The sequence below is a fragment of the Lonchura striata genome, chromosome 2 (assembly GCF_050655825.1).
Source record: "Lonchura striata isolate lonStrDom1 chromosome 2, ASM5065582v1, whole genome shotgun sequence".
Taxonomy (NCBI): Eukaryota; Metazoa; Chordata; class Aves; order Passeriformes; family Estrildidae; genus Lonchura; species Lonchura striata.
The window spans coordinates 10,023,892-10,048,356 of record NC_140704.1 but is presented as its reverse complement, the minus strand read 5'-3'; the positions used below and the strand labels follow the sequence as shown (position 1 = coordinate 10,048,356).

The window sequence follows — 24,465 nt, the reverse complement described above, 5'->3', positions numbered from 1 at the left end:
ACCAAATAGTTTCTTTGTCTTTCTGATTACTTGTATGTCGTGTTATTGATGTTGGTTTTGGCTTAAAATCAGTTGGGGAGGAAACATGACCTGAATTGGTTCAGGTGAAAGTTCTTTTACTTTGAGTAAGTGCTTGTGCTGCATCATAGAGATTTGAGCTTGATTTTGACCCAGAACTGCAGCTCAGGAAGGACCTAAGCATGTTGGAATTCCATTTCAAAGGCTCTGAAGGTGACCTGCTCAGTGTAAACCTCTGAAATTGTGTACAGATGGCCAAGCCACCATCAGAGATCTCTCAGGGATTCTGTTGGTAACGCCAAGAGGGGCTGGTGCAGGACACAGGGCAGTGGAGGATGAGGCATTATGGTATCTATGCATAGAGACAAACTTTGTGAAGTGTTCTATTTAGTAATCCCTTATTTTTGGTATAATATTTCTAAATATAGAACAGATGCTGCGTTTAGAACTGTACAATCCTAAGAGGAGTGAAGACCCAATCGCCATAAGCAAGTGAATCCTCTAGAGAATTGCACTTCCCTGGGAAACTGTATGAAGAGTACTCTGTGGAATTGGTGATCAAATGCAGAATTCTCCCCATAATCCTCCTCTTGTCTTCATTTATCATCTCCAAACCTTGTTCTTGTGCCACTCAGAGGCTCCCTCACAGCTATCACACTTGGGTGGATGTTTCCAAAGGAAAGCAAGGCCCCTGGGAACACTGTGCCACTGGCTTTCCTTCTGCAGCTAGGACATAGCCCTGGGACAAATCCAGCTGCTGGTCCTGTTACACATTCTTTGCTTCTCTAGTTTATGTGTGCTTTGAAAGTAATTTAAACTTTGAAAGCAGGATGCTGCATATTTTAAGTCAACACAAGCTGTCCAAGTTTAATCGCACTAAAAAGTTTTCTACAAATATAGAACTTCTAAATATTCCTTTTCAAGTTTCATTTAACTCATGTGGCTTGATTTTGGGCATGACCTCACTAGCACAGAATAAACTAATAATGAATTGCTAATACTAGAAATATTCTGAAGAATAATATGGCTATGAGTGGTTCCCAATCCAGGTTTTATGTTCTCTACTGAAAGGAACAAACTGTCCCTTATACTGCTAGAAATCTTATGGAGATAACACCAGTGGTATAATAGTTTGATTTCTGTCTTTAACATTAATTACAAATTAAAATTTTTAATTGCCTTATCTGAAGACATAAATGCCCAGAATTTGGCACAATTTCTTTTTTGTTAAATAACTTGAACTGAGATAATATGAATAACATTTCCTTACTTCTTTGTCCTTCAAGGCTTGTGTTGACCAACTTTCATAGTTCTTTGCTTAGCTGAGAAGATAAGCATTACAAAAATATCTATAAAAATATAAAAAATATTAAAAATGTCTTTATTTTTAAAGAACACCTTTAAACAGGGCATGATTGAGCCAAATGCCTATAGCAGCTATAGGAAGATTTACACTCATTCACAAGACACAGCCTTTGAGCCACATTGATATGGATATCAACATGGGCAAAGCTGTAGCAAGTTACTTTCTACTTGGAAGCATTTGCTGCCACTAAAATATGTCTATGAGATTTGAAGGCCCCCTGCCCTTCCTTAAACCAATATATAGAAGAATTCTTTGTTCAAATGTCTGGTTTTCAGTTTGAGAGATTATTCTGTAAATCCATGCCTGTTGTTCCAAACACTCTCCAATCAGGATGAATAGCTATCATATATGGTGCTGAGTCCAATGACCTACTTACATATTTATTTGTGATGTTCAATCTGCTTGATAGAAAACTCCATTTTAACTGTAATTAAGAAATTCTCAAAATGTTACAATTCTTAATAATCCATATCAATGCTCAGGAGTTACTTTTTAATCTTTCTTATTTTTTCTTAGCATCCTCACATCACAATGACATTGTTTTAATGAGAAATTTTGCAAACAATGTATTAACTGACTTAAAAACTGGCTGGTTAATTAGCAGCCTCTTATGATTCCTTTAAAGTTTTCATGGAAAATAGCATCTTTGCAGCTTTCTTGAAGGAGTCTAATATTTTTTGAACCACTTGTCCAAAGCTTTCACCAGGTCTTTATAAGGTAAACCCATCTTTCAAGTCTGTTAATGCTGGTTTTGTTTCAGGTTGTGTTGGAATTTGGGATAATATCACCTGTTGGCGTCCTGCGAAGATTGGAGAGACTGTCACTGTCCCTTGTCCAAAAGTATTTAGCCTTTTTTCTGGAAAACCAGGTATTTTATTTTAAGGTGTATTTTCACTGGCTTCTCTCTGGTCTTCTGTAATATAATGTGCTAAAAATTATTTATTTGGGGGTTTAATTTTCTTTGTAGATTAAAAATTCTTGTCAGAGCTGTTCAGGATACACCGTGAAAAGACCAAATTATCATCTTCGTGTTCTGTGCGGTGTTCTTTGAGTTAGGTTCTAAGCATATTTCAGTATTTACAGTGACACTCACCAAAGCTGCCGACGTTGCTTGCTCTTTTTTGACTTATTTTGCTAATTATTAAGGCAGCTGAGCCTGACTGACATCTCTAACAGCTGCCAGCAGGCCACATGTAGGTTGTTCCCTCTGTGTCTCAGGAGGGGAGCTCTGCCTTGCCATCATGAGAATAAAGAGCTCACATTAACAGATAATACCTAAAATTACTGCTATTGCAATCTAAGGCAGTTATTATGAAACCTTTTATTCTGCTTTTTAATGGAACTTGAAAAGAGCTGATCAGTGTCTCAGACTGCTGAAACATTTAACCAGTTTAAGTCTCCCATCTTCTGCACCATCTCGTCAATACATCATCTTTTGCCCTGTGGCATTTAAGTGGGGTTTTGAAAACAGATGATGCACACAGAGTATTTCACATGTATCTCAAAATGCTGCTGAAAAATCTTATCCCCATTGCTCAGGTGGGAAACCATTGTCATGAAGAGCTGGTGAGAGGTTAAAAACTTACCACAGTTATGTAATTCTTTTTTGGAGGGGAGGGGAGAGGGGTTGGTATTTCCATGGAGAGCTTTAAAAATATTACTTTTAACTTGGAGGCTAATCTGGGGTATGACAAAAATACCTTTAGACTCAAAACTGTTAAAAAAGTCTTATTTCAGTAAAAAATAGATAAGTAAAACAATCTACAGATGAGCAAAGGTTTTCATTCCTAGAACTGGTGAATCTTGATTAGTTTATCATGGATAGTCTAAACAATTTGTAAAGGGGAAAGTATGTGTAATCGTCACTAAATGTTGTGAAATCTATAAAAGTTTTCAAATTACTCAAACAAAGATAATAATGTGTTTTCATGAGACAAGGCAAACTAATAAATATCAAAAATTCAAAATCTGAATTAAATCACACTGCTTCTGTCTATTTGCCAAAAACTAGATTATGCACACTCTCTCTGGAGTTTATTTCACAAACTTTGGTTATATTACAACAATATTTTAATTTTACTATAGAACAACTGCAATAAATATTTTTGTCTGAAACCTTCACAGTGCATCACAACCCTATCTCACTTCACCATGGTGTCAGCAAGACTGAGATATTTCTTCATTTTATAGTTTGCTATAATTTTCCTAGATCCAGTTTTTTTTCATAGCTACCTGTTTACTTCCTGCTTGTGGAACTAACAGGGTTGATTTTTAGAGGTTCCTGTCCACTTAAGAGTGTTTTTTAAACCTTGTCTTTCTAAAATTTCAGAGAAGAAAGACAACAAACATTTTGTATAGTTGATTCAATTAAGAGCTAATGAAGCATCTTGGTACTTTCATAAGTTGATTATGCTCAGGAATATGTAATTTATTAATTAATACACAGCACATTACGAATAAACTTCATTCTTATGGTGGAAAATTATGAAAATACCTTCAAACAAGAAATTTCACTCTTTTTATTTAGCCAGGTTTGTGAGATATATGTTTTAGCTTTTAGTGTTTAAGAGGAGTTAAAATTCTACTTCAGGATGATCTAGACTACTTTATTTTTATGCAAATATTCCAAACCTTAAGTAGGTTTTTAAATACCATCAATTTCTTAAAGGATTTCCCAGTTTAAATTGTGAATTTTAATAAATAGTTGTCTTCTTATCTTCTCATCTTTTTGGAGAACTGGCTCTAAATTTCTTCTGTGGTGCTCTATGTTATAGTTAAAGCATATTACATGATTAATTCTGTATTGAATTTTTAGTAACTTTTGATTAAAAGAGTTTTTACTGTAAAAGCAATCACATTATCCTATAATGTTTTTTCTGTATTTTACAAGTTTATTAGTCTCAGAAAGTTATTCTGTAAAGTTTTTATTCAAATGTATGTGTCAAGTTATGGGTTTCAAATAAGGTTGCCATCTGAAATATGTAATTGCATGAAAAGATGATATAGAAGTAAATATTGCCTTCAATAGAACATTGCCCAACTCACTTTAGGTTAGAAGGTATTGCAGGATTTGAAGTAGAAAATACTTCAGCATCTTGAGTACATTGAATTTTTTATTGCAAAACTGGCTTTGACGCAATTGTGGTTCTGTTAACACATTCCTCTGCTCTGCCTGGTCAGAGAATCTTGATGTACTTTTAAAGTGAAGACTCTTCACAGTGTATAAATAGGTTACATTTTCTTTTTAAAATGTCATTTCTATGCCAAACTGCAAAAGTGGTCCTGTTGTTTGAGAAGATCGTGGGTTCAGGTCAAGGCCTTTTTATTAGCTGGAAAGATTTGGTTGTTGGCTGGTGAGCCACTTATGGGATATTTACAACTTTCCACTGAAGGCTTTATACAAAGAAGAAATTCCAGTAACCAATGAAGAAAATTAAGATCTCAAAAGTTTTAGTTTGGAGTGTATATAAACAAGTTTGGTTATTCTTGACCAACACTGACCTATGGCACATAAATTTATTTTTCTATGGAGAAAACCAGGCATCTTTAAGTCAATTATAGACCAGTGGTAAACTCCAAACCAATTCAGTGTATTATTATAGATTTCAAGTATCATAGATATACAAATTGCTCTAAGAAATATGAGGGCAAGTTGGGTATGAATTAACATTGTAAGAGTAAGTTATAATAAATATGATGACTAGTCTGACATCAGGTTTTTCTGTTTTGCCTTCTTGAAATTGTTCCATACTGTATGAAAATTAATTCATTTTAATTAGATTAAGAAGCAGAATCATGGGTTGCCCCCATCTCATCTGTGTGACTTCATCTCTGGAAAGAGACAACTTTTTCTGTCAGCTCCAAACAGAAACTTTCTGAGATAAATATATGTTCTGTATTCCTTTCCAACCATACTTCCACATGTCCTGTACATTCCCTGTACGACATTGTTTCAACAGTGGTTCAAAGAGTGAAATTCAGCATACAAGTTTACCTCATTCTTCAGTCCATGACATAATTTGTCCTTTAAACTTCATTACCAAACTTAACCAGTATTTGTTGCAACATTTGCTGTAACAGAAAGTGATCACCTCAATGTCTAAGAGCTTTTGTAAGTCTTCAGTAGATTCCTCAGTATTGGCTTCTCAGAAGGCTTAAATAGGAGGTTAAAACAATACTAACTGAAATAACTTTTCTTTCAAATTACCTACAAAAAGCCCCTTTACAGAGTGAACTGTATGGCTCCCTTCTGAGTATTTTAAATGAAACAGCAGAACAGTTTAGGCTTTTGCAGAGGTGTAACAGAAATAGCTGTTACACCAAAGGAAAAGTCTCAGGTTTACTGCTGTTTTTCTGTAGTGCAAAGACAACTCCAAGGAAGAGTAAAAGCCAAAGTAATATGGATGAAAAGAACATGAAAGGAAACGGCTGGGAAATAAAGGAAACAAAGGAAAAAGATCTAGGTTGTGACCAGCTAATGACACAGTTAGATAGTCTAAGGAGTCATTGATGAGGAGAGTTTTGAATCTTTCTGATTTAAACTCTCTAATGTTGCTTTGCAGGAAACATTAGCAAAAATTGTACGAGCAATGGATGGTCGGATATATTTCCTGACATCTTAAGTACGTGTGGATATAATGACTACGAAGACGATTATAAGGTAGGAAAAATACTTTTACTATTCATTTAGATGGTGGTGTTCAGTACAGCTATCAGATATAATCTCCTTCTAAATAAATCCCATTTTAATAGAATAAAAAACCTATTGAATGAAAATCTGTAGTAATTTTTCATATCATTGGTTGCAATATGCTTGGATTGCAGTTGTCTAATGAGATAAAATCAGGAATCTAGAACTCAGTAGCTGTTTGAAACTCAAGGCTATAAACAGTTGGTAATTGCAGTGAAGCATCTGTATATCTAATATTGAAGTGCTACTCAGCTGATGCACCATATGTTTTGCATCGTGAAATTTGTTATTTCAAAAGAGTATTTTTACAAAGTTATCACAAAACCTAATATTAATAATCTGTTTTAATATGTTAATATTACATGCACCACTTGGTTGATGCTATGTGTTAAAGTTATATTGATTTAGGTAATTTGAGTTATTGGCAGATTTATATTGGACTTGAAATTGTGCTAGTTATTCAGAAAGCTATCAAGGTATCCTAAATGCACTATGCATGGAAAAGTTAATTTGTTCACTTTGCAGATACTATCTCTTTTTGTTGAGGGAAAGGTTTTTACCATCATGTTTTATTTATTTTCTGTCTGTTTTCCTGCTTAGGCTAACAGAGCAAGAGTTTGTTTACAAGGATGAGCTCATATTGTCAGTAAAACTGTTATTACCTAAAGTGGATTAAGTTCTCTCATGAACAAAGGTACTTGGCCAGTTGGGTTTTTTCCCTGGATTTTAGTGTCCACGGAATAGCTGTTCCAGATCTGTTCTGTCTGGCTTGCAGAGCTGCCCTGGTATTCCAGCCAAGGCAGGAAGGTTTTGGCATTTTTTCTGTACACAAAACCCCAACCATATACTGTAGTTGAAAATAGAGAAAAATTGGGAGAATATATTGTTTTCCCAACTTTTCCGAAGACAAATTCTAAAATATATGTGTCATCTGACAGCTTGGGAACACACATGTATTACTTTTAAAACAGCCACTTTAAACATTGTCACTTAACCCAGGAATTGCCATGTGGTTGAAAATGGGTCAAAACATAAAAATTCAAATTAACAAAATATAATATTCCAAGTAGTGAAAAACAGTCAGAAGATTAATTAGTATAATAGAAAAGCACTTCTTGTTTGACATATTCATTAGTAAGTTGAAGGAGGTGAATGAAATGCAAATTGAGTATACTTGCAGGCATTAACCTAGACAGCTTGAAATAAGATACAGCAGCAACATTTGCAAAAGCCTTGAAAAAAGCAAATAATAAAAGTGTGAGGATGAAAATCAGGAAGGGATGTGGAAAGCAGGTACTGGAAAATATTGGGAAACATACAATCAATATAATATCATACATACAATATAAATCAATATATACATACAATATAAGGCATAGAGAAAATAGAAAAATGCAAGTATCATGCAGTAGTGAGATTTCAGGAGGTATTTGAGGTTCTGCAGCAGCTACTTGTTTTCACAGAAGATGTTTTCTTGAATTCAGATCTTGGTGCTCAATGGTAGCCCCTCAAACCAAAATCTTTACTCATCATAAATCAGTATAGTTTGTTGGTTTTTAAAAAATCTAATCTTTCAATTATGAGAACTAAAAATAAAGTCCTAATATTTGGATACTGAGTATTCTGGGCACAAAAATGTCACACAAAAACATGTTCTGCAGTATGGGGTATGAAGTATATTAGATTGACCTCAAAGTTACATTAACTCATATTTTAAGGAAGGTGGCAAAATAGTTTTCCTAGAGTGAGTCCTAAGTGTTCTTTATTTATGTTTTGCTTTGAAGACAATGTTAAAGGAGTAGAAACTGTCTTTGGTGCAAATTTGGTGCCTGCATCTTCACTGCTGAATGAATTTCTATTAGAGATCCAACTAAGTATTTATTCCTCTGGGGTTTTTTTTCTGTCTTTTAAGACACAGACTTTTATCTTTAATCTAAAGGGGATTTATTTCTGTACATATTCTACATATTGTATATATATATATATATGTACACACACAGGCATATATCTCCTATATCTCTCTGCAGATATGCATTTATTTTGGGCAGTTTTGAATATTCTAGAGAAGGTTTAAATAATAAAGATCTGTGAGCAAATACTGAATAATTTGTTAACAGGTACCAAATTGCTATGCTTAAAAATGCACTGAAATGAGGAAGCTTATTAAAAAATAGCATAAACATGTCACCTCTTATTTCCTTACTGAAAGATCTTGCATGCTTCCACAGTTTCTATTGATTTTATATTCAAATTTAAATGTTCCATTTTTATTAATTTTTAAATGATATATTAGCAGGGTCTATAAAAAGAAACTATTTGCTTAACATTTTGAAATAAACTGTAACTGCTTGATACAAAACCCTTGGTTTACCTTATGTTATATCTTAGTGTTCTCTACTGCTCTTGCCATTATAAATGTGAAATCAGTTTGATAAATATTACTGCCCTGGATTCAGCTGGGATAGAGTTAATTTTCTTCCTAGTAGCTGTGTTTAGATTTTAGTGCGAGAATAATGTTGATTATTTGGTATAATTTGATTATACTGGTGGTTTGCTGCTGCTAAGAGGTGCTTAGCCTAAGTCAAGGACTTCTCAGCTTCCCAGGCTCTGCCAGCGAGCAGGTGCACAAGGGGGGAGCATGGCCAGGACAGCTGAGCCCACCTGGCCAGAGGGACATTCCCCACCACAGAATTCATGTCCAGTATATCAACCAGAGGAGCTGGCTGGGAGCTGCCAGCTGCTGCTCAGGAATGGGCTGGGCATCGTTCAGGGGTGCTGAACATGGAGCTGGGCATCACTTGTCTTCTTATCCCAACCCAGGTTTTCCCTTCCTCCCAGCTGTCCTCCCCACCCCATGGCAGGAGGAGGAGGGAGGGAGTGGTTGTGTGATGCTTTCTTGCCACTGGCATTAAAGCACAACAATGATAATGTCTGGAAAAAATATTTTATGTTGTTATGGTATCAAAGTGCAGATCTAAACCTTTATTATATGCTTCCAGACCTTTTTCTGTAAGTAAACTAGTTACTGCTAACCTTCAAGATCACATTTTGGGTTCATCTTAGGTATTCAGATAAATATATTTTTTTTTCAATTTTATATTTCTGTAGCAGTACAACACACAAACAGCAAAAAAAGCAAGCTTGATTTGACCATGCTAGAAACACACATCAAGGTGTGTTAACCAAACTCAAGCTTCACTGCAGTCTTTCCTTGACATACTTTGACATCTTCTACCCAGACTGAACAAGCTGGAGATATGTCCTTGCTGTTGTCGGAAGGTATTAAATCTGTGTCAGCATTATCAATATACAGCAAGATGTCTGGTGAATGTAAAGCACTGAAATGTGTCCACTTTATTTAAAATAATGGCTGAATCAGTTAATACAGCTTTGTATGCCCTTAGGCCCAGGATTTATTAGATCACACAAAAGCCCCACTATATATAAGTTTCAGACTGTGAGGTTTGAATGTGTAGTGTCATACAAAGAGAAATTCTTGGAGAGAAAGGTCCTCAGGGCTATTAAGTGTGCTGACCCTGTTGCAGCTTGTGCCTTTAGTAGAAGCACCATCCAGGGAAGAAGCCTCCCTCATTTGCCCAATTCCTGGAGTGTTCTCCTCACCCTGGATGAGCAGAAGCAGCTCCCCAGACAAGGGGAACTGAGGCAGTGCAGGCAGTGACACCAGCAGTGCCTTGGCTGTGGCTGCCTTTAGAAAACAGATGTTTTGCTGCTGTCTGGGGAGGGGATCACTGCTCTGGAATAATGCATTGTTTGCAGTGAGTCTAAATGGAATCTTTGCCTCCCACCAAAATCTGAAACAAGGCACACATCTACCAATGTGTTTCCTTGTGCCTGTAAGTCATACTAAATTTATTTATGTTATGCTGCATTTTTCATTAATATTTTTCCATGAGGTGTGATTAAGAGACCAGTATTCCTTAAAATAAAATCTTCCATTGACTTCAAGTGAGGACTAGGACTCAAATATTAGCTGATATTCTCTCTTGTAGAGCACGGAGAGAATTTGCTTTAATCGCAGAATATTAATAAACTGCTTAATTCCAGTGCATGAGGGTTCACATTCACAGATTCATCTGCTGATACATGCTTACACAGGAAAATGTGGAAGTTTGTGCATTTACAATGTTGTTATCTCTCCCGTTATGGTTAGGGAACATAGAATAAGAGGAAATTCTGACTGGCATAATTAAAATTAATGATGTCACTATTACTAAGGGATACTTATGGCAACGCTGATCTCATCTTTTTTCTGGGTGGTATTTAGGCTCAAAATGAATTGAAGGAAAAATGCCTGAAAAAGGATATCATTAATTACTTGTATAAAGATTATTAAATACCATGAGGAATACAAATTTTATTGTGTGTCTTTTAGTAAATTCTATTCTTCTCTACATACATTCTTTTAAAATGTCTAGAAGTATCCTATAAGAGAAAATTTAATTTTCCACAACATGTAATGCATCTCTTTATCTCAGTTTATATTTATTCTTATGTAAGTACAAGATTTAAAAATGGCTACTGCCTTGTTGAAGTTAATTTTGCAGAAGGAAAGAACTAGAGTTCTTTACACCATTTCTATTTGCATTTGCTCATTTCAGTGTTTCTAAGGCACTCAACTTATTTGCAAGACACCGTTCTTATTTTTCATTATACAGTTTAAAATTTTCTGATATATTTGAATATGAATATTCAAATATTATGAAATATTCAAATATTGACACATGGATCATGAAAATTTAGGATCACAAATTTTAATACAGTTGTAAGTCATTATATATGTATAGAGGAAACTCCTAGATGCAGTGTTACAGGATCTTAATATATAGGATTATATAGAATCCTATATATTAAGATAGGATATAGATATCCTATCTTAATATAATAAGATAGGATATCTATATCCCACAGAATAAACAAAATGAAGAGTCAGTTGGGATGATGAGGGTCATCTATTCCTTAGCAACGATAAATTATATTTCTGAATGAAATGAATAAAAATTCGAGGGCTTTTCTTTTACATTGAGGGTGAATTCTAGTCAACAGCAAAACCCTTTGGACAAAGATTCAAGCCCTGAAGTCTCTCCAGTGTTTCCTCCTTCAGCTCTGAGGAACCTTCTCACCCCTAGAGGTCCGTCCAGACCCGAGGCTGGCGGCTCTGCCCGGTGACTCCAGCTTTGCCTAGCCAGTGTCTCTGCTCTCCTGTGCTATTTCATAAAGAAACAGAAGAATTCTGTCTCCTGACATGAGTAAAAATAACGTGAAACTAAATTTAAAGGAAACGTTAGCAGAACCATGTGTCTTTTCTAAGAAAACAAGCCACAAGAGTGCCTAAAATAGGCTTTGCAAAAAATTTATTGAAGTTAAGACTAATTAAGCAAACTTGTACTAATCCAGTCGCATTTTATGTGTGGCTGTTTGTGCCCTTCTAATACTTATTAAGCAGCTGCAGAAAAAGAGGAAACATTTTAGGATTAGCTCTTTAGGAAACATTTACACTTCCTATAACCGTTTCCATTGTTTTTTTCAGAAACTCATAAGCCACTGATTTTTTTCTGTGCCTAACCATCTAATGACTTTGTCTTAGGGATTGTAATTTTAATATTTTCCTCAGAACTTTAAAAATACATAATTGTATTTCATTTTACAAGTCAGCATTGCTTAAACAATCCTGTGACTATTTTGCAGAGGCCAGCTGTTATTACTATGTTCTGATTTTGTTATACCTGCAGAAAAGTTCATGTCATTTCAATTTTATAATGGGATTTCAATTTCATGTGTATAACTTGAATCAGTTTTTCCTTTGAAAAGAGCTATAAAATCTGAAGGGATTATAATATTTTTTTCTGTGTTAAAATATGTTGAAAATATAATTTCTGAAATACTCTTTTGGTCAATCCATACCTTTGTTGCAGTCATTTTATTCCTGACAATCTTGCACATTTGTATTTTAAGTTTAGAGGTTAAAGCTAAATGTTACTTGAGACATGGGTAATTACTGTTTACACAGAGCATTAAGAAATAAATAAGACATCCCATTTTGTATAAAAGTCACTGTTTTTTTGTGCTATCAGATTTGGCATTGCTTTGCCTGTTTCTTTTGCACCAACAACATACAAAGAGTTTGTTTTAAAAGGTACTACATTAAATACAGATGAGTGATAAATATTTAATAGCTGTGATTAAGTCAATATTAGTCTAATGAATTTCCTGGTCTTCCATTGCCACAGCACAATGTGGAATTTAATTCTTTGTCTTTATGAAGTTTGTGTGTTTAAATGACATATAATTTGAGAACCCCATTTACTAGTTTTTTTTTTTTTGTGGAGTCACTAGGAGTTGTAGAGGTCTTACAGGCAAATTAAGACACATCTTTTATGTTCATACAGGAAATGTAAGGAGCAGTATGATTGCAGCATCTTTGGTGCTAAATCTGATAAAGTGCTTCATGCTAATTATCTAAAGCATTCTAATAATCTAATTTTTTTTTGGAAAATCAAAATATATGAATTTGAATAATTGTCATTTTTGATGCAATTGATTCACATGGGTTAGTGTTTACTTACCTTTGCAACAGTTGGAGACACAGGGTTAACTTTTGATCAGTAGGAAAATTTGTAGCATCTAAGATTTCTGTCCCTTATAAAACTAAACCACTAAAATGTCAGAGAAAAAGGGAAAGGTGTTGTACTATGACACGAAATAACTCACAGATGCACATTAGATGTAAAAGAGGGAAGAAAAGAACTAAAAGAGAGATTTTATTTTCTGACTCTGCAATATATAGGATTCCAAAAGTGACAGTGGATTGGAGGGTAAAACTGCCACCTCTCCAACCATATTGGTTAAACTAACAGTCTATCCATTCTCTCCACTTAGGTAAAACAATAATTATTTACATGAACATGCATGAGAACTCCAATAGAAATATGTAAACATCAGAAGGCATAGAAAACTTTTAGAAGGACTTTAAAACTCTCAAAAGAACAGGGCGACATGGTGTTAATTTCTACCATTTCAAGTATAGAATAATGATAATTATTATCATATGATAAAATAATTTCTACTGTGTAATTATTTCTTATTTTCTTGTGCTTAGCTTGAGTTAATGACCTTGGTCATTAAGGTGATGTCCAAGCACTCTTGGCTGATTAATTTCAATCCTGAGATAGTTCCATGCAGTTATTTCACATTCATCTGTGGCCAAGGCATGGCCAGCAGGGAGACTCAGCGCTGCTGATACCGACAGCTGTTTGCTGGGCTAAAACTACACAGGGTTCTTCTTTTGGTTTTAGGCAGACTATTTGTTGTAGGGGTCATGTGTGTGTACAGAATGCCAGAAACATTACATGAAATAGTGTGGTATTTTCTGGCAGAAGACAACCTCTTCTGCTCTCCCTAGCAGGGCGAAGTGAGAGTCACTTCATGTGCAGCAGCCTGACAGTCTCAGACTGCATGGCCAGGGGATAAATCCAAGGCAATGTTACAGCACTGGGGCTGGACAACTGATGCTTTGTTAGTAAGTTCATGCAGGGTTTCCACCTTTTTTTCCCTTCATTTAGGAATTCTGAAGCTGATTTCAATTTCCAATTTCAAGAGGCTCAGTCAGTGTTTTCCTGAAATCAAATCTGGACAGAATTTTCAAAGTGGTGCGGAATGATGAAAAATTAAACCAGTCCAGCTTTCTTGTTGGGCATGTCTCAATCATCCCAATGCAGTTTGAACAGCTACTTCTTTATACCAAAGTACCGACGACAATTTTTACAATCTAATGGTTGAAATATAACACAACAATTGCTATAAATGCACTTAAGATCCATGGCAGTTGCTTCCCATATTTTTCCACTTTAACCATATCTTCAACAGCGCAGTTGCAAAATTCTTCATTCACTTCACTTTTCATTTTACCTTTTTCATATCTGTATAACGTTTGCAAAGGGACTGTTCAGCTAATTTCATCATGAATCAGGATTACTAAAATAACATCCTTACTTGGCCTTTTGAGTTCTATGAAAATAAATACACTAAAGTAATTTGACATTCCTTTGGCTATGTTAGTTTAATTAAAAGCATTGCTTCCTTGCTACTTTTTACCAGTCTCATTTGGGAAGGCAAATGACAGCCATGTACACTAAATATTTAAATTCAGTCTCTTATATGTAGCATGGTCTATGTTGCTTTTAAAATCCTTAATTTAATAATGTAATAAAAAACTTCACTGTTTTAATACTTTATTTAGCTTGATGGAAACTAATATCAGATTAATGACTTTGTTGTAGGCATAAATGGAGAAGCAGTTTAATCCTGAAAATATTTGGCCCTATTTTTCTTGATGTTGTTATTCAGAGTAGGATTTAATGTAGTGTGTAGCTGGTGAGTTTACAGATATATGCAGTTAATCAGCAGACTGTGCATTACAGCCTGCTTTTCCTCTGTTGAAAAACTTCCTTTCCAAGTTTTAGCAAATAACTTTACTAAAGAAAGGGTTTGTGTCACCATTTAATGAAGTGTTTGAAAATTTAGAATGAGAAAGTAATGAGACTTAAACATATCTTTAAAATTAAATTCATGTATAACTGCATAGCAAAGTACTCTAGAGCAGAAAGACTGGGGGGAATTCTCTCTTTTAGAGATAATCCATTGTTTCAAACTGACTTGCTCTTACCAGTTAGTGTTAATGAAAATTGATTAATCTGATACTTTATTTGACCTCATTGACATGGTGTAATCAACTGGAATGGTACCAGACTGTATGTCTAAGTTTTGAGTTCCTGAGGCTGAACTTTCTACTGAAGTCAATTTTCTTGAGATGTTGCCTTGCAAAATGTATTGGAATAGAGATGTAACATTCTCATCATGTACTGCAGAGCAAAGATGAAAATCATGCTATAACTTTCAGAGCTATTTAATGGACAATTACATCATTTCACAGACAATTTGATGTATCAGTAAGTAGTTTCTGCATATATATTTTTCTGTGCAGGTCAACTTCTATGTAAGGGTGAAAGCAATTTATACCCTTGGACACAGCGTATCTCTGATTGCTCTTACAACAGGAAGCATAATTCTTTGCCTTTTCAGGTATGTGTTTTTCATGAGTAAATATTAACAGTGACAAGACATCTTTAACCTTTGTCTCATTGCTCAGCTATTTAGAAAAAGGAATTTACACTTTTTACAGTTAAACAGCTGACAGTAATGTAATGCTAACTAGATTTTTGCTAGCAATGATCATATTAACAGTTTTCAAATAATTTTACAAATTTACAGGCATTACAGCCCATGTAAGAAGGAACAATAAATTAGGAATGATTACCTAAAGCATTTTATATTTGGTTATTTAAATCAACACCTTGAATTGCTCCTGTGAATTATTTGGGTGCTGACCTTACCACTGGACAGGAGTGCAGCCGTGTTTTGCAGAAGCTTCCCAGTGGTTTCAGGGGTATTGTAATCAAAGGCAGTCACTAATTTGTCCAACTGCAAATCACAGAATCACCAAATCCCCAAGGTTGAAAGAGACCTTCAAGATCATCTACTCCTACCATCAACCCAGCACTGCCATAATCACCCCTAAACCGTATCCCCAAGTGCTGCATCCAAACACCTTTTAAATGCTTCCAAAGACAGTTGACCCCACTGCCTCCCTGGGCAACTCATTCCAAATCTTGACCACTCTTTCAGTGAAAATTTTTTTGTCTAATACCTAATCTAAACCTCCCTGATGCAACTAAAGGCCATTTCCTCTCATCCTCTCACTTGGATCATGGCAGAAGGGACCAGCCCCCACCTGGCTGCACCCTCCTTGCAGGTGGTTGTGGAGGGCAAGGAGGTCTTCCCTGAGCCTCCTCTTCTCCAGACAAAACAACCCCAGTTCCCTCAGCTGCTCTGCACAAGACATGTTTTCTAGACGCTTTACCAGGTCGTTGCCCTTGTCTGGACACCCTCCAGCATCACAAAAATGTCCTTTTTGAAATGAGGGGCCCAGAACTGAACATGGTGCTCAAGGTAAAGCCTCACCAGTTCCAAGCACAGTAGTAAAGGTGTGGGTAATTGTGCTGGGTCTGCAATGTTTTTGTTAGGCAGTTTGAGGAAAGGCAGTACTGCCTGCTGTTTTTGCCTAGTTCCTGTGACTTTTCTCAGACTGGAGGCAATCTTCAACTAATAAAATAACTTTTTAAATGGTCTTATCACTATCACAGTTTTTCTGAGTCCCTCCACCTTCATGCCTTTATGTATCACTTCCACCTGTCTAACAGAACAGCCTTTATATTCTCCAGTATGAACTTCAGTATGAACAGCTTTTCTGCTCCACTTAGGACCAAGAAACTGCATCTCACAGTTTTGATAGAAAGGAAATACAAATAATACATAGATAACAGCATATTATTTGTTTGTCATAGCCTCATTCCTCTCATGAAATATTTCTATGTAGCATTCTGTAAGCCTTTTAGTCTGCCATCAGATATTCTCAATATCTAAATCTTCAGAGACCATTCAGAGCAGATACATAACCCATAATTATGTTTGAAATACCTTTTAAAAAAATGAATTGAGCCAGTCATGGTTATCCTCCTCCTACCAGCAAATGCTCCGGCAGATCCCAATGCAGATTGCTGCAGTTTCAAAACTGCTAAAACCTAAAACCACATTTAATACAGAGAATTACAGATATCTAAATGTCACCCATCACCAGAAGTCAGATGCAACAAATCAGGCATTTAAGAGGTCTTCAATTCAAATATCTAACTAGAGATATTTTTTTTTCCCAGTCTTCCAATTGAGTCAGGGAAAAACAGACTTTTTTTTCATGAGGCAACATATGTTCTTCTAAGCCCCACTTCAAGAAGAATCTTTCTCTGTTATTTTCAGGGAACACTGGGGCCTCTCAACATAGTGAGTTGAATTAGGAATCAATTTCTGTCCACATACTCCAAAATAATTGTTTGACAGTCTTGTATATATCCAACATTTATTATCTACTAGAGCTACTGAATGGGATGAATGACTAATCATCTACATGAGTTATTAAAGAAAAATAGTTTCCTCCTATTTGCAGCTTGCATGTATCTCTGAGTTCCACTGGAACACGTGATGCAATCCAATACAATAGTGGTATTTCAGCAAAGGACGTGCATGTCCACAGCATTTTTGACAGCTGTTTAAAATTCAGCCTGGTATTATGTCCTTTGCCAAATTCAGGGCTAGCATGGCAGATCTGTTCTTCATTTCCTTACGCTTGCTTCAGTAATTTCAGAATGGATTATGTATGTTTGATAAAGCTCACAACTGGAAGAACACCTGTAAGTTGCCACTGCACACTGCCATTACGCCTATTGCATCTTCTTTTCAGTACTCATGCTTGCTAAAATACTTTGGATTCTGCTCTATTTCCAGGTGCAGCTCAAGGTGCTGGTTGTGACCACAAAAACCTCTTAGCACTTTGGTTTCTAGGGATTTTCTATTAAAAGAATCTTTTAAATAGGAAAATCTTTAAGGGACTGTATTTTAAGGGAAAAGCCATCAATATATAGCTTACTTCCCCTGAGTACTCATTCATTTATATGGAATATTTAATCTGTCATTTGTTTGTAAGGCTTTCACATGGCTGCCAGATTCAAGTTTTGCATTAATTGGATAGAAAGGATAGGTGATCAAATGCTCTGAATGCATTTTTAATTGCTCCTGCAAACACCATCATCATAGGATCAAAAATCACTATACAGCAAAATAAAGGAGTTAAATAAAATAATGAAACCAGAAAATAATAGGTGAGAGCACATCTGAAATATATCCAGGACAATCAAAGTTGTATTTGCAAGAAAAACACTGGAATGAGTGCACACACAGAAGGATACAATAGCCTATGTTTATTGTCAGCTTATTATATCAGTTTATTTCAGTTTATTATGTTATGTTAAAATATGAGAGAAATACCACTGGGATCTTTTAATCTGTGATACTGAGCAGAAGTAAGAGATGAAAGAAAGCAGCCCTGGAAAAATGACTGAAAAGGAAAGAGTATGCTCTTACTCAAGGCTCATATTGCTAAGAAATGTCCACAGAGTAATGGAATCCTGCTCAACAGTTTCTACATCATAATCTCAAATGCTTATTTTTAAATCTCTTTTTAGAAAACTTCATTGTACTCGGAATTACATCCATCTGAACCTGTTCCTCTCTTTCATTCTAAGAGCAATCTCTGTTCTAGTCAAGGATGATATTCTCTATTCCAGCTCCAACACGGCTCACTGTCCAGAGGATCAAACCTCATGGGTAATAAACCTCATTTGCTACCTAGTTTAACACTGTTTTGTCACTGAATTTTCTTTCCTCCCTAATCCTTTTAAATATTTGGGAGTAGCAAGATTTCAGAGTAGACAATTCTGAAGAGAACATGACTAGAAGAAAGGTGTGATATATGTATCCAGATAAAGAATGTTTCAGCACAAGTTGGAGACCTTAACTTTGTTTGCATGTCCATGAAGGACAATTTGTCATCAGCCAAGACAAATCATATCCAGATACAGCTCAGAATAAACATGACCACTGCATTAATTAGCTGGGAGGGTTGAAGACAAACAGGAGTGCCATCAGCTGGGAGTGATTAAAGGCAGATCCTCTGGAAGTGTTCCAACAGCTTTATCAGGGATCCAGGAACTGGACAGGTATCAGTGGAGGGAGGGAATAACTCAGGAAATTAAATATTTGCAGGAGTTGTCTTCATTAACTCTGCAGTACTTCTGGGCTATGACAGAAGTGTTATCATCTGCATTCTTGGCAAGCTAATATGTTTATTGCATTTTCATGTACAGGGTTTTAAAAAATCTCATCTCACTGTTAAAAGACTGACCTCTATATGATATGCCCATTCATTGCCGTGTTGTTTCAGTCAAATACCCCTTCTAATTTTAATTAAATAGTTTGAACTTGTGAGAAAAAAATTGGAATAAGATATTTGTGTCTTGATGAAGCCATATTGAAAAACATTAAATTCTTAGTAGTGAATACCAAGCTGTATATAGGAATTCATAATCTGGGATATTTCTAATGGAGAAAAACAGCAATTGTGTTAGACCCCAATTAGGCAAAGTAGATAGTAGACAGATTACCAGGGGTAACCAGAAGTTCTTAAATCCTTGAAAGACTGTTCAGTGGATTCTCAAAATATAACTTGGTTTCTGCAATTTCATTTATTATCCAGTTATTCTTGGCTACAAAGCCTTATACTTTCCTATTTAAATATGTCAGATTTTGTGGACTTCTGGCTAATTTCTGTTGCATTGTACCTGGGATGATCTGGCAGCAGCCTGTTTTGCACTGGCTTGGTGCTGCCTTTGACACATAACAGCACTCAGGGTTTGCCCCTTTTGTCACATGTGTGTGATGTTCCACAGTTCTGCTGCCCTCACAGGGGTCTAAAACACAGTTCTTAAGGCTCTGTAAGTAGGTCCTGGCTCTGGATTACATGGAGAATTAATTTTGGCTAACTTTACTGATAGATACCTTCACTGTTCAGAATGGGTAAATACAGCTGAGCCAGGATTACCTGAAGGAGGAAGGGAAAATACTTTGATGCAGGTTTCTGGTATGTAAATTCAGAATGCAATGCAATGTAATATTGAAATTCATAAAAGATTACAAAATTTTCACTGCTGATCTGATTCTAAAAAGTCCTAAGCATAAAAGCAAATTTGAACTTGCTCAGAAATTTCAACTTTTCACACATTTTGAAATGCTTAATTTTATCCGTCTTACATTTTCTGGCCCATTGCTGATCTGCAGTGGTCCCAAAGTTCAGAGGTAAGATCAGTCTTATCAAAGTTAGCTAGCTTTCAAACTTTGGTTGTAGGCAGCTAAAATCAGGTGAAATGAATTCAAGGATGGAATCAATTCATGGATACAAAGTCTCCCTGAGGAGGTCTGTGCCCTTCTGGCTTAGCAGCTGGTGACTGCATCTTACTTCTTAATAAACATTTATGTATAGAGAGAGGAATCAATCACTGAAAATGAGTAAGTTACCTGCTTAGGTATCTGGTGTACTTGGAATTTTAACAGAAAAATGCAGGTATGAAGGGTATTTAAAATGGAGAAGTGAGTTAAGCCGGTAGAGATTTTATTTTTTAAGTGAGTTAAGCTAAGAGATTTTATTTGGTACAGGTTGTGTAGTCTGTTATATTCACCATATTATCACATTTCTCTGCACATTCTCAGTCCATATGAACATTTCCATATTCAATTGTCACATCCCAAATTCCTGCTGGGAAGTACCAAAGTAGCAGCAGCCAGCACTGTGGAACATCAGCAGCACAGACATCTGAAAATTAATTCTGAAGAGCAGCACACAGTCCATAAGTATATATTTTTGATACCTGTCTATGTGTTTTGTTAACTAAGAAACTCTAAAACATTTTCTAAAGGGAAAACATTATTTTTAAAAGTTCAGCCAACTTTTTTTTCCAAGTTTACTGAGTCATCACATAAAGTTATATTTTTCACTCAGTTTCACATTTAGCTTTGAAAAAATTATGAAGTAGTTTCTTTTTTAAGTTTTACTGTGTTAGGAAGCCTTGTGAAGGTTTAATGCATTTATTAGACTCTGAGTAGATGATCATTTAATTTTATAGCCATTTATTAATAAACTGTTGCAAAAATGTGCATTTATTGATAAGCACTATGTTTTTCTATATTTATCCTATGAAGTTTTCAAAATTGATGAATGAATTTGCAATGAGAGCCATCCAAATAATTTTTAATAATTCATTTTCTCTTAATATATACAGTAACATTTATAATGTTGCAATTTGCTAGACTGCAGATAAAAATTTCTACTGGACCTGGTTTATTGATACTACAAAGACAATATTTTTGGCTGTAGTAATAAAAATAATATGGCATCTTTCCTGTGACAAACCTGATCTTTTTTCTCATATTTCAGGTGGGCTGCAAGGCAATTCTGGTGTTTTTTCAGTATGGTGTTATGGCAAACTTTTACTGGCTCTTAGTGGAAGGACTTTACCTCCACATCCTCCTTGTGCTGATATTCTCCCCCAACAGACACTTCACGATCTACCTGCTGATAGGATGGGGTAAGAACTCACACATCTCCCAGTAATATTCATTTTTGTCTGTGTGTGTGTTGGTCAGGTTCAGTGTTTCATACCAAGGTGGTTGAGCTGTCTCTGGTGGTGACTCCTCAGACTCACAGATTGCTCAGCTCAGCTCCAGCACAGGTTACAGCTGCTGCAGCATGGCACAGAGCAGGCACAAAACTGCTGGAACAATTCCTCACTGCTGGCTTGATCCCCTGCACAGCCATGAGCTATACTATGCAATTTTCATTTTTGAAAAGCACAGTAATACTGTCCATCTGGTTTTAAATACATATGTTCCTTTCATTTACAGAAAGTGCCATGATATTTATATGAAACACTTTAATACTTTCAGTAATAGGTGGTCATAAAACATTTGGGTGCTGCTGGGAAATGGGAATAAACTAGTGTGTGGACAAGGATCCTTATGAAATGATTTATACTTCTATTTTATATTGCAGTCCTTGGAGGTGCATTGGGAATGCATAACTTGTATCTATTTCCCTGTAAGTCACTCTGACACCTTGTAAGAAACCTAAGAAAGGCATGTTTTTGTGTATCAGTAATTATGACTGCATTTCTATGAGAAATAAACTAATTTCCCTGCAGTCTTTGTTTGTTATACATTGCTGATGTATACAAGCTATCAAATAGTTAATCAGATGGACCCCTCCTTCCACTCACTGAACTGTTTAGTATATGCTGTGTATTTGGGGAATAACTGCTTATTAGCAGACTGAAACTTTTTTTTTTTGTGGACTTGCATTTTTGTCATCATCCTCCAAACATCTTTGGCATTTTTCAGGAATCCCTACAATATTCATTATCACATGGACAGTGACACGGATCATTCTAGAGGACACTGGGTGAGTGTGTGTGGGAGAGAAGGCTTAAATCCCCCCCATGCCTGTGCAATCCTTGCCTAGGGAATGGTGCTGCTCACACAGAGGTGGTTTGCTGCTCTGGAGAACTGAAATTTCAGAGATGTCAATAGAAGGGTAGGTGTCTGGGAGCTCTTCGCCTGTGGTTTCTGCTCAATGTTCATTTGAAAAACTCAGAGAGCAGGAGACAGCAAAGTTATGACTACTGTTACTCCTTGGCACCCACATCTGGAGCTATCTGCTTGGGAAGTCGAAGTAATGTTTGAAACAGCAGTGGTGTCCTTGGGCTCAGTGCTGCAATGTGCAGGAAGGCACTGGCCATTCTAATTTGCTAACTGGCAGCTCAGAAGATTGAAGTGTAGACAGCTTTGGGTACATATAAATTACATTCCCAAAAGTGTGTCAGATGCACATAGCCAGGTAAAGTTAAAGCTAACTAGAGCTAAGCCTGGCTCCTGGTATATGAAGGGGAACTGAAACAAGAACTCTGTAGGAAAATCAGACTTGATCCTGCTGCCCCCAAGGAATGGGAGAACATTCCTAAGTAGTGGATTAACAGTTTGCACAGTCCTGTTTTATTCAACTATTATTTTTCAATTTGTTCTGTAATTAAACTGAAAAATCATGTCCTACATAATTTCAAGGCTTTCCTTGCAAGACCTCTAACGTGTAAACCAAAGACAAACTCCTTTTTCCTTTGTCATTATGATTACAGAGGAAGTCTGAAGGGTAATTAATCTCTAATCTGACTAACCTTCCAGAGCACTTAGAGTATTTGGATCAAAAGGGCTGAGCCCAGGATGAAAATTAAATATTCAATTTTTCATACAGAACTTTAGGTTCAGTCTCACATTTTCACAGACAAGTTCCAGGCATCTATAATCTTCATATCCCACAAGAAATTACGTAATTTCAATTGCACCTGTCAGTTGCTTTAGATCTTCCTGCTACCCAGAGGTCAGCATTAAGTGCACACTGGAGAAGTGTCCTTAACACAAAGTGAAACTGGGCTTGGTTCCCACAAAGGTCAACATCCTCCATGATGTCTAATGGATGTCTAATGCCCAGTGTGCTTGATGTTTTAGCTGATTTCCTAGAATCATAGAATGGATTGGTTTGGGAGAGACCCTGAAGACTGGTCAGTTCCAACCCTGCTTGCCATGGGCAGGTTACTCAGAGCCCCTTCTGGGCTGGCCTTGAGCATTTCCAGGGATGGGACATCCACAGTTTCTCTGAGGCCATGCCCTGAGATGTGTGTCCAGCTCTGGGCCACTGCAGGAAAGACACTGAGGTGCTGGAGTGTATCCAGAGAAGGGCAACAGAGCTGGGAAAGGGTCTGGAGCACAAGTCTGCTGAAGATCACCTGAGGGAGCTGGGGATGTTTAGTCTGAGGAAATGGAGGCTCAGGGGAGACCTTATCACTCCCTACAACTGCCTGAACAGAGGCTGTAGGCAGGAGAGGATCATTCTCTTCTCCCAGGCAACCACTGACAGGACAAGAGGAAATGGTCTCAATCTGGGCCAGGGGAGCTTCAGTTTGGCTATTGGGAAGAATTTTTTCCACTGGAAGGGTTGTAAAGCATTGGAATGAGCTGCCCACAGAGGTAGTATAGTCAGCTTTCCTGGAGGTGTTCAAGAAATGGCTGGATGTGGCACTCAGTGCCACGGTCTAGTGGTGCTTGGTTGAAGTTTGGACTCAAAGATCTCAGAGGTCTTTTCCAACCTAAATGATTCTGCAACTTTATGAGCAAAGAATTCCTTCCTAACATCTAAATCTCTCCTCTTTCATTTTTAAACCATTCTCCCTTGTCCTATCACCACATTCCCTGGCATGCCATCTTCTCTCTTTTTTATAAGTCCCCTTTCAGTGCTGAAGGGTCACAATGATTTATCCATGGAGCCTGGTATTTTCCAGGCTGAACAACCTGGACTCTCAGCCTGTCTTTGCAGGTGTTCAGCCCTCTGATCATCTTTGGGTGATCACCTCTGGACCTGTTCTAACAGGGCCACATCTTTCTGATGCTGAGGACTTCACACCTGGACACAGTGCTCCTGGTGGGGAAACCAAGTGTGCATATAAACAGGAATAAAATTAATAGCAGGAAATTATTGAATGCCAAATTCTAGGCTAGAGCAGGCATTATTTTAGTGTGCTTTGACTTGTTTATAAGAAATACTTCTCATAGGTCTTGCTTGCCAGGTGATATTAATGTCAACATGATTTTCTCTCTTTTTTTTAATAGCTGCTGGGATACAAATGAGCATGGTGGTCCCTGGTGGGTTATACGAATACCAATTTTAATTTCTATTATAGTAAGTAAAATTTGAAGCATGAATTATAGATCTGTTCAGCATTGTGCAGTGCATGTAGCCATTATTCTTTACTGCTAGTTACAGATA

General features: G+C 36.5%; 1 protein-coding gene across 2 annotated transcripts in view; it reads left to right on the top strand.

The window, feature by feature from the left end:
* Positions 1 to 24,465, top strand: part of VIPR2 (vasoactive intestinal peptide receptor 2) — a 45,953-nt gene that overhangs the window by 13,681 nt on the left and 7,807 nt on the right. For both annotated transcript variants that reach the window (XM_021526532.4, XM_021526533.4), the window contains exons 3-9: positions 2,145 to 2,252; positions 5,947 to 6,044; positions 15,076 to 15,173; positions 18,227 to 18,368; positions 21,031 to 21,181; positions 21,990 to 22,050; positions 24,309 to 24,378. In XM_021526532.4, coding sequence (XP_021382207.1) covers positions 2,145 to 2,252; positions 5,947 to 6,044; positions 15,076 to 15,173; positions 18,227 to 18,368; positions 21,031 to 21,181; positions 21,990 to 22,050; positions 24,309 to 24,378 — 728 coding nt within the window. The remainder of the gene's footprint in view (positions 1 to 2,144; positions 2,253 to 5,946; positions 6,045 to 15,075; positions 15,174 to 18,226; positions 18,369 to 21,030; positions 21,182 to 21,989; positions 22,051 to 24,308; positions 24,379 to 24,465) is intronic.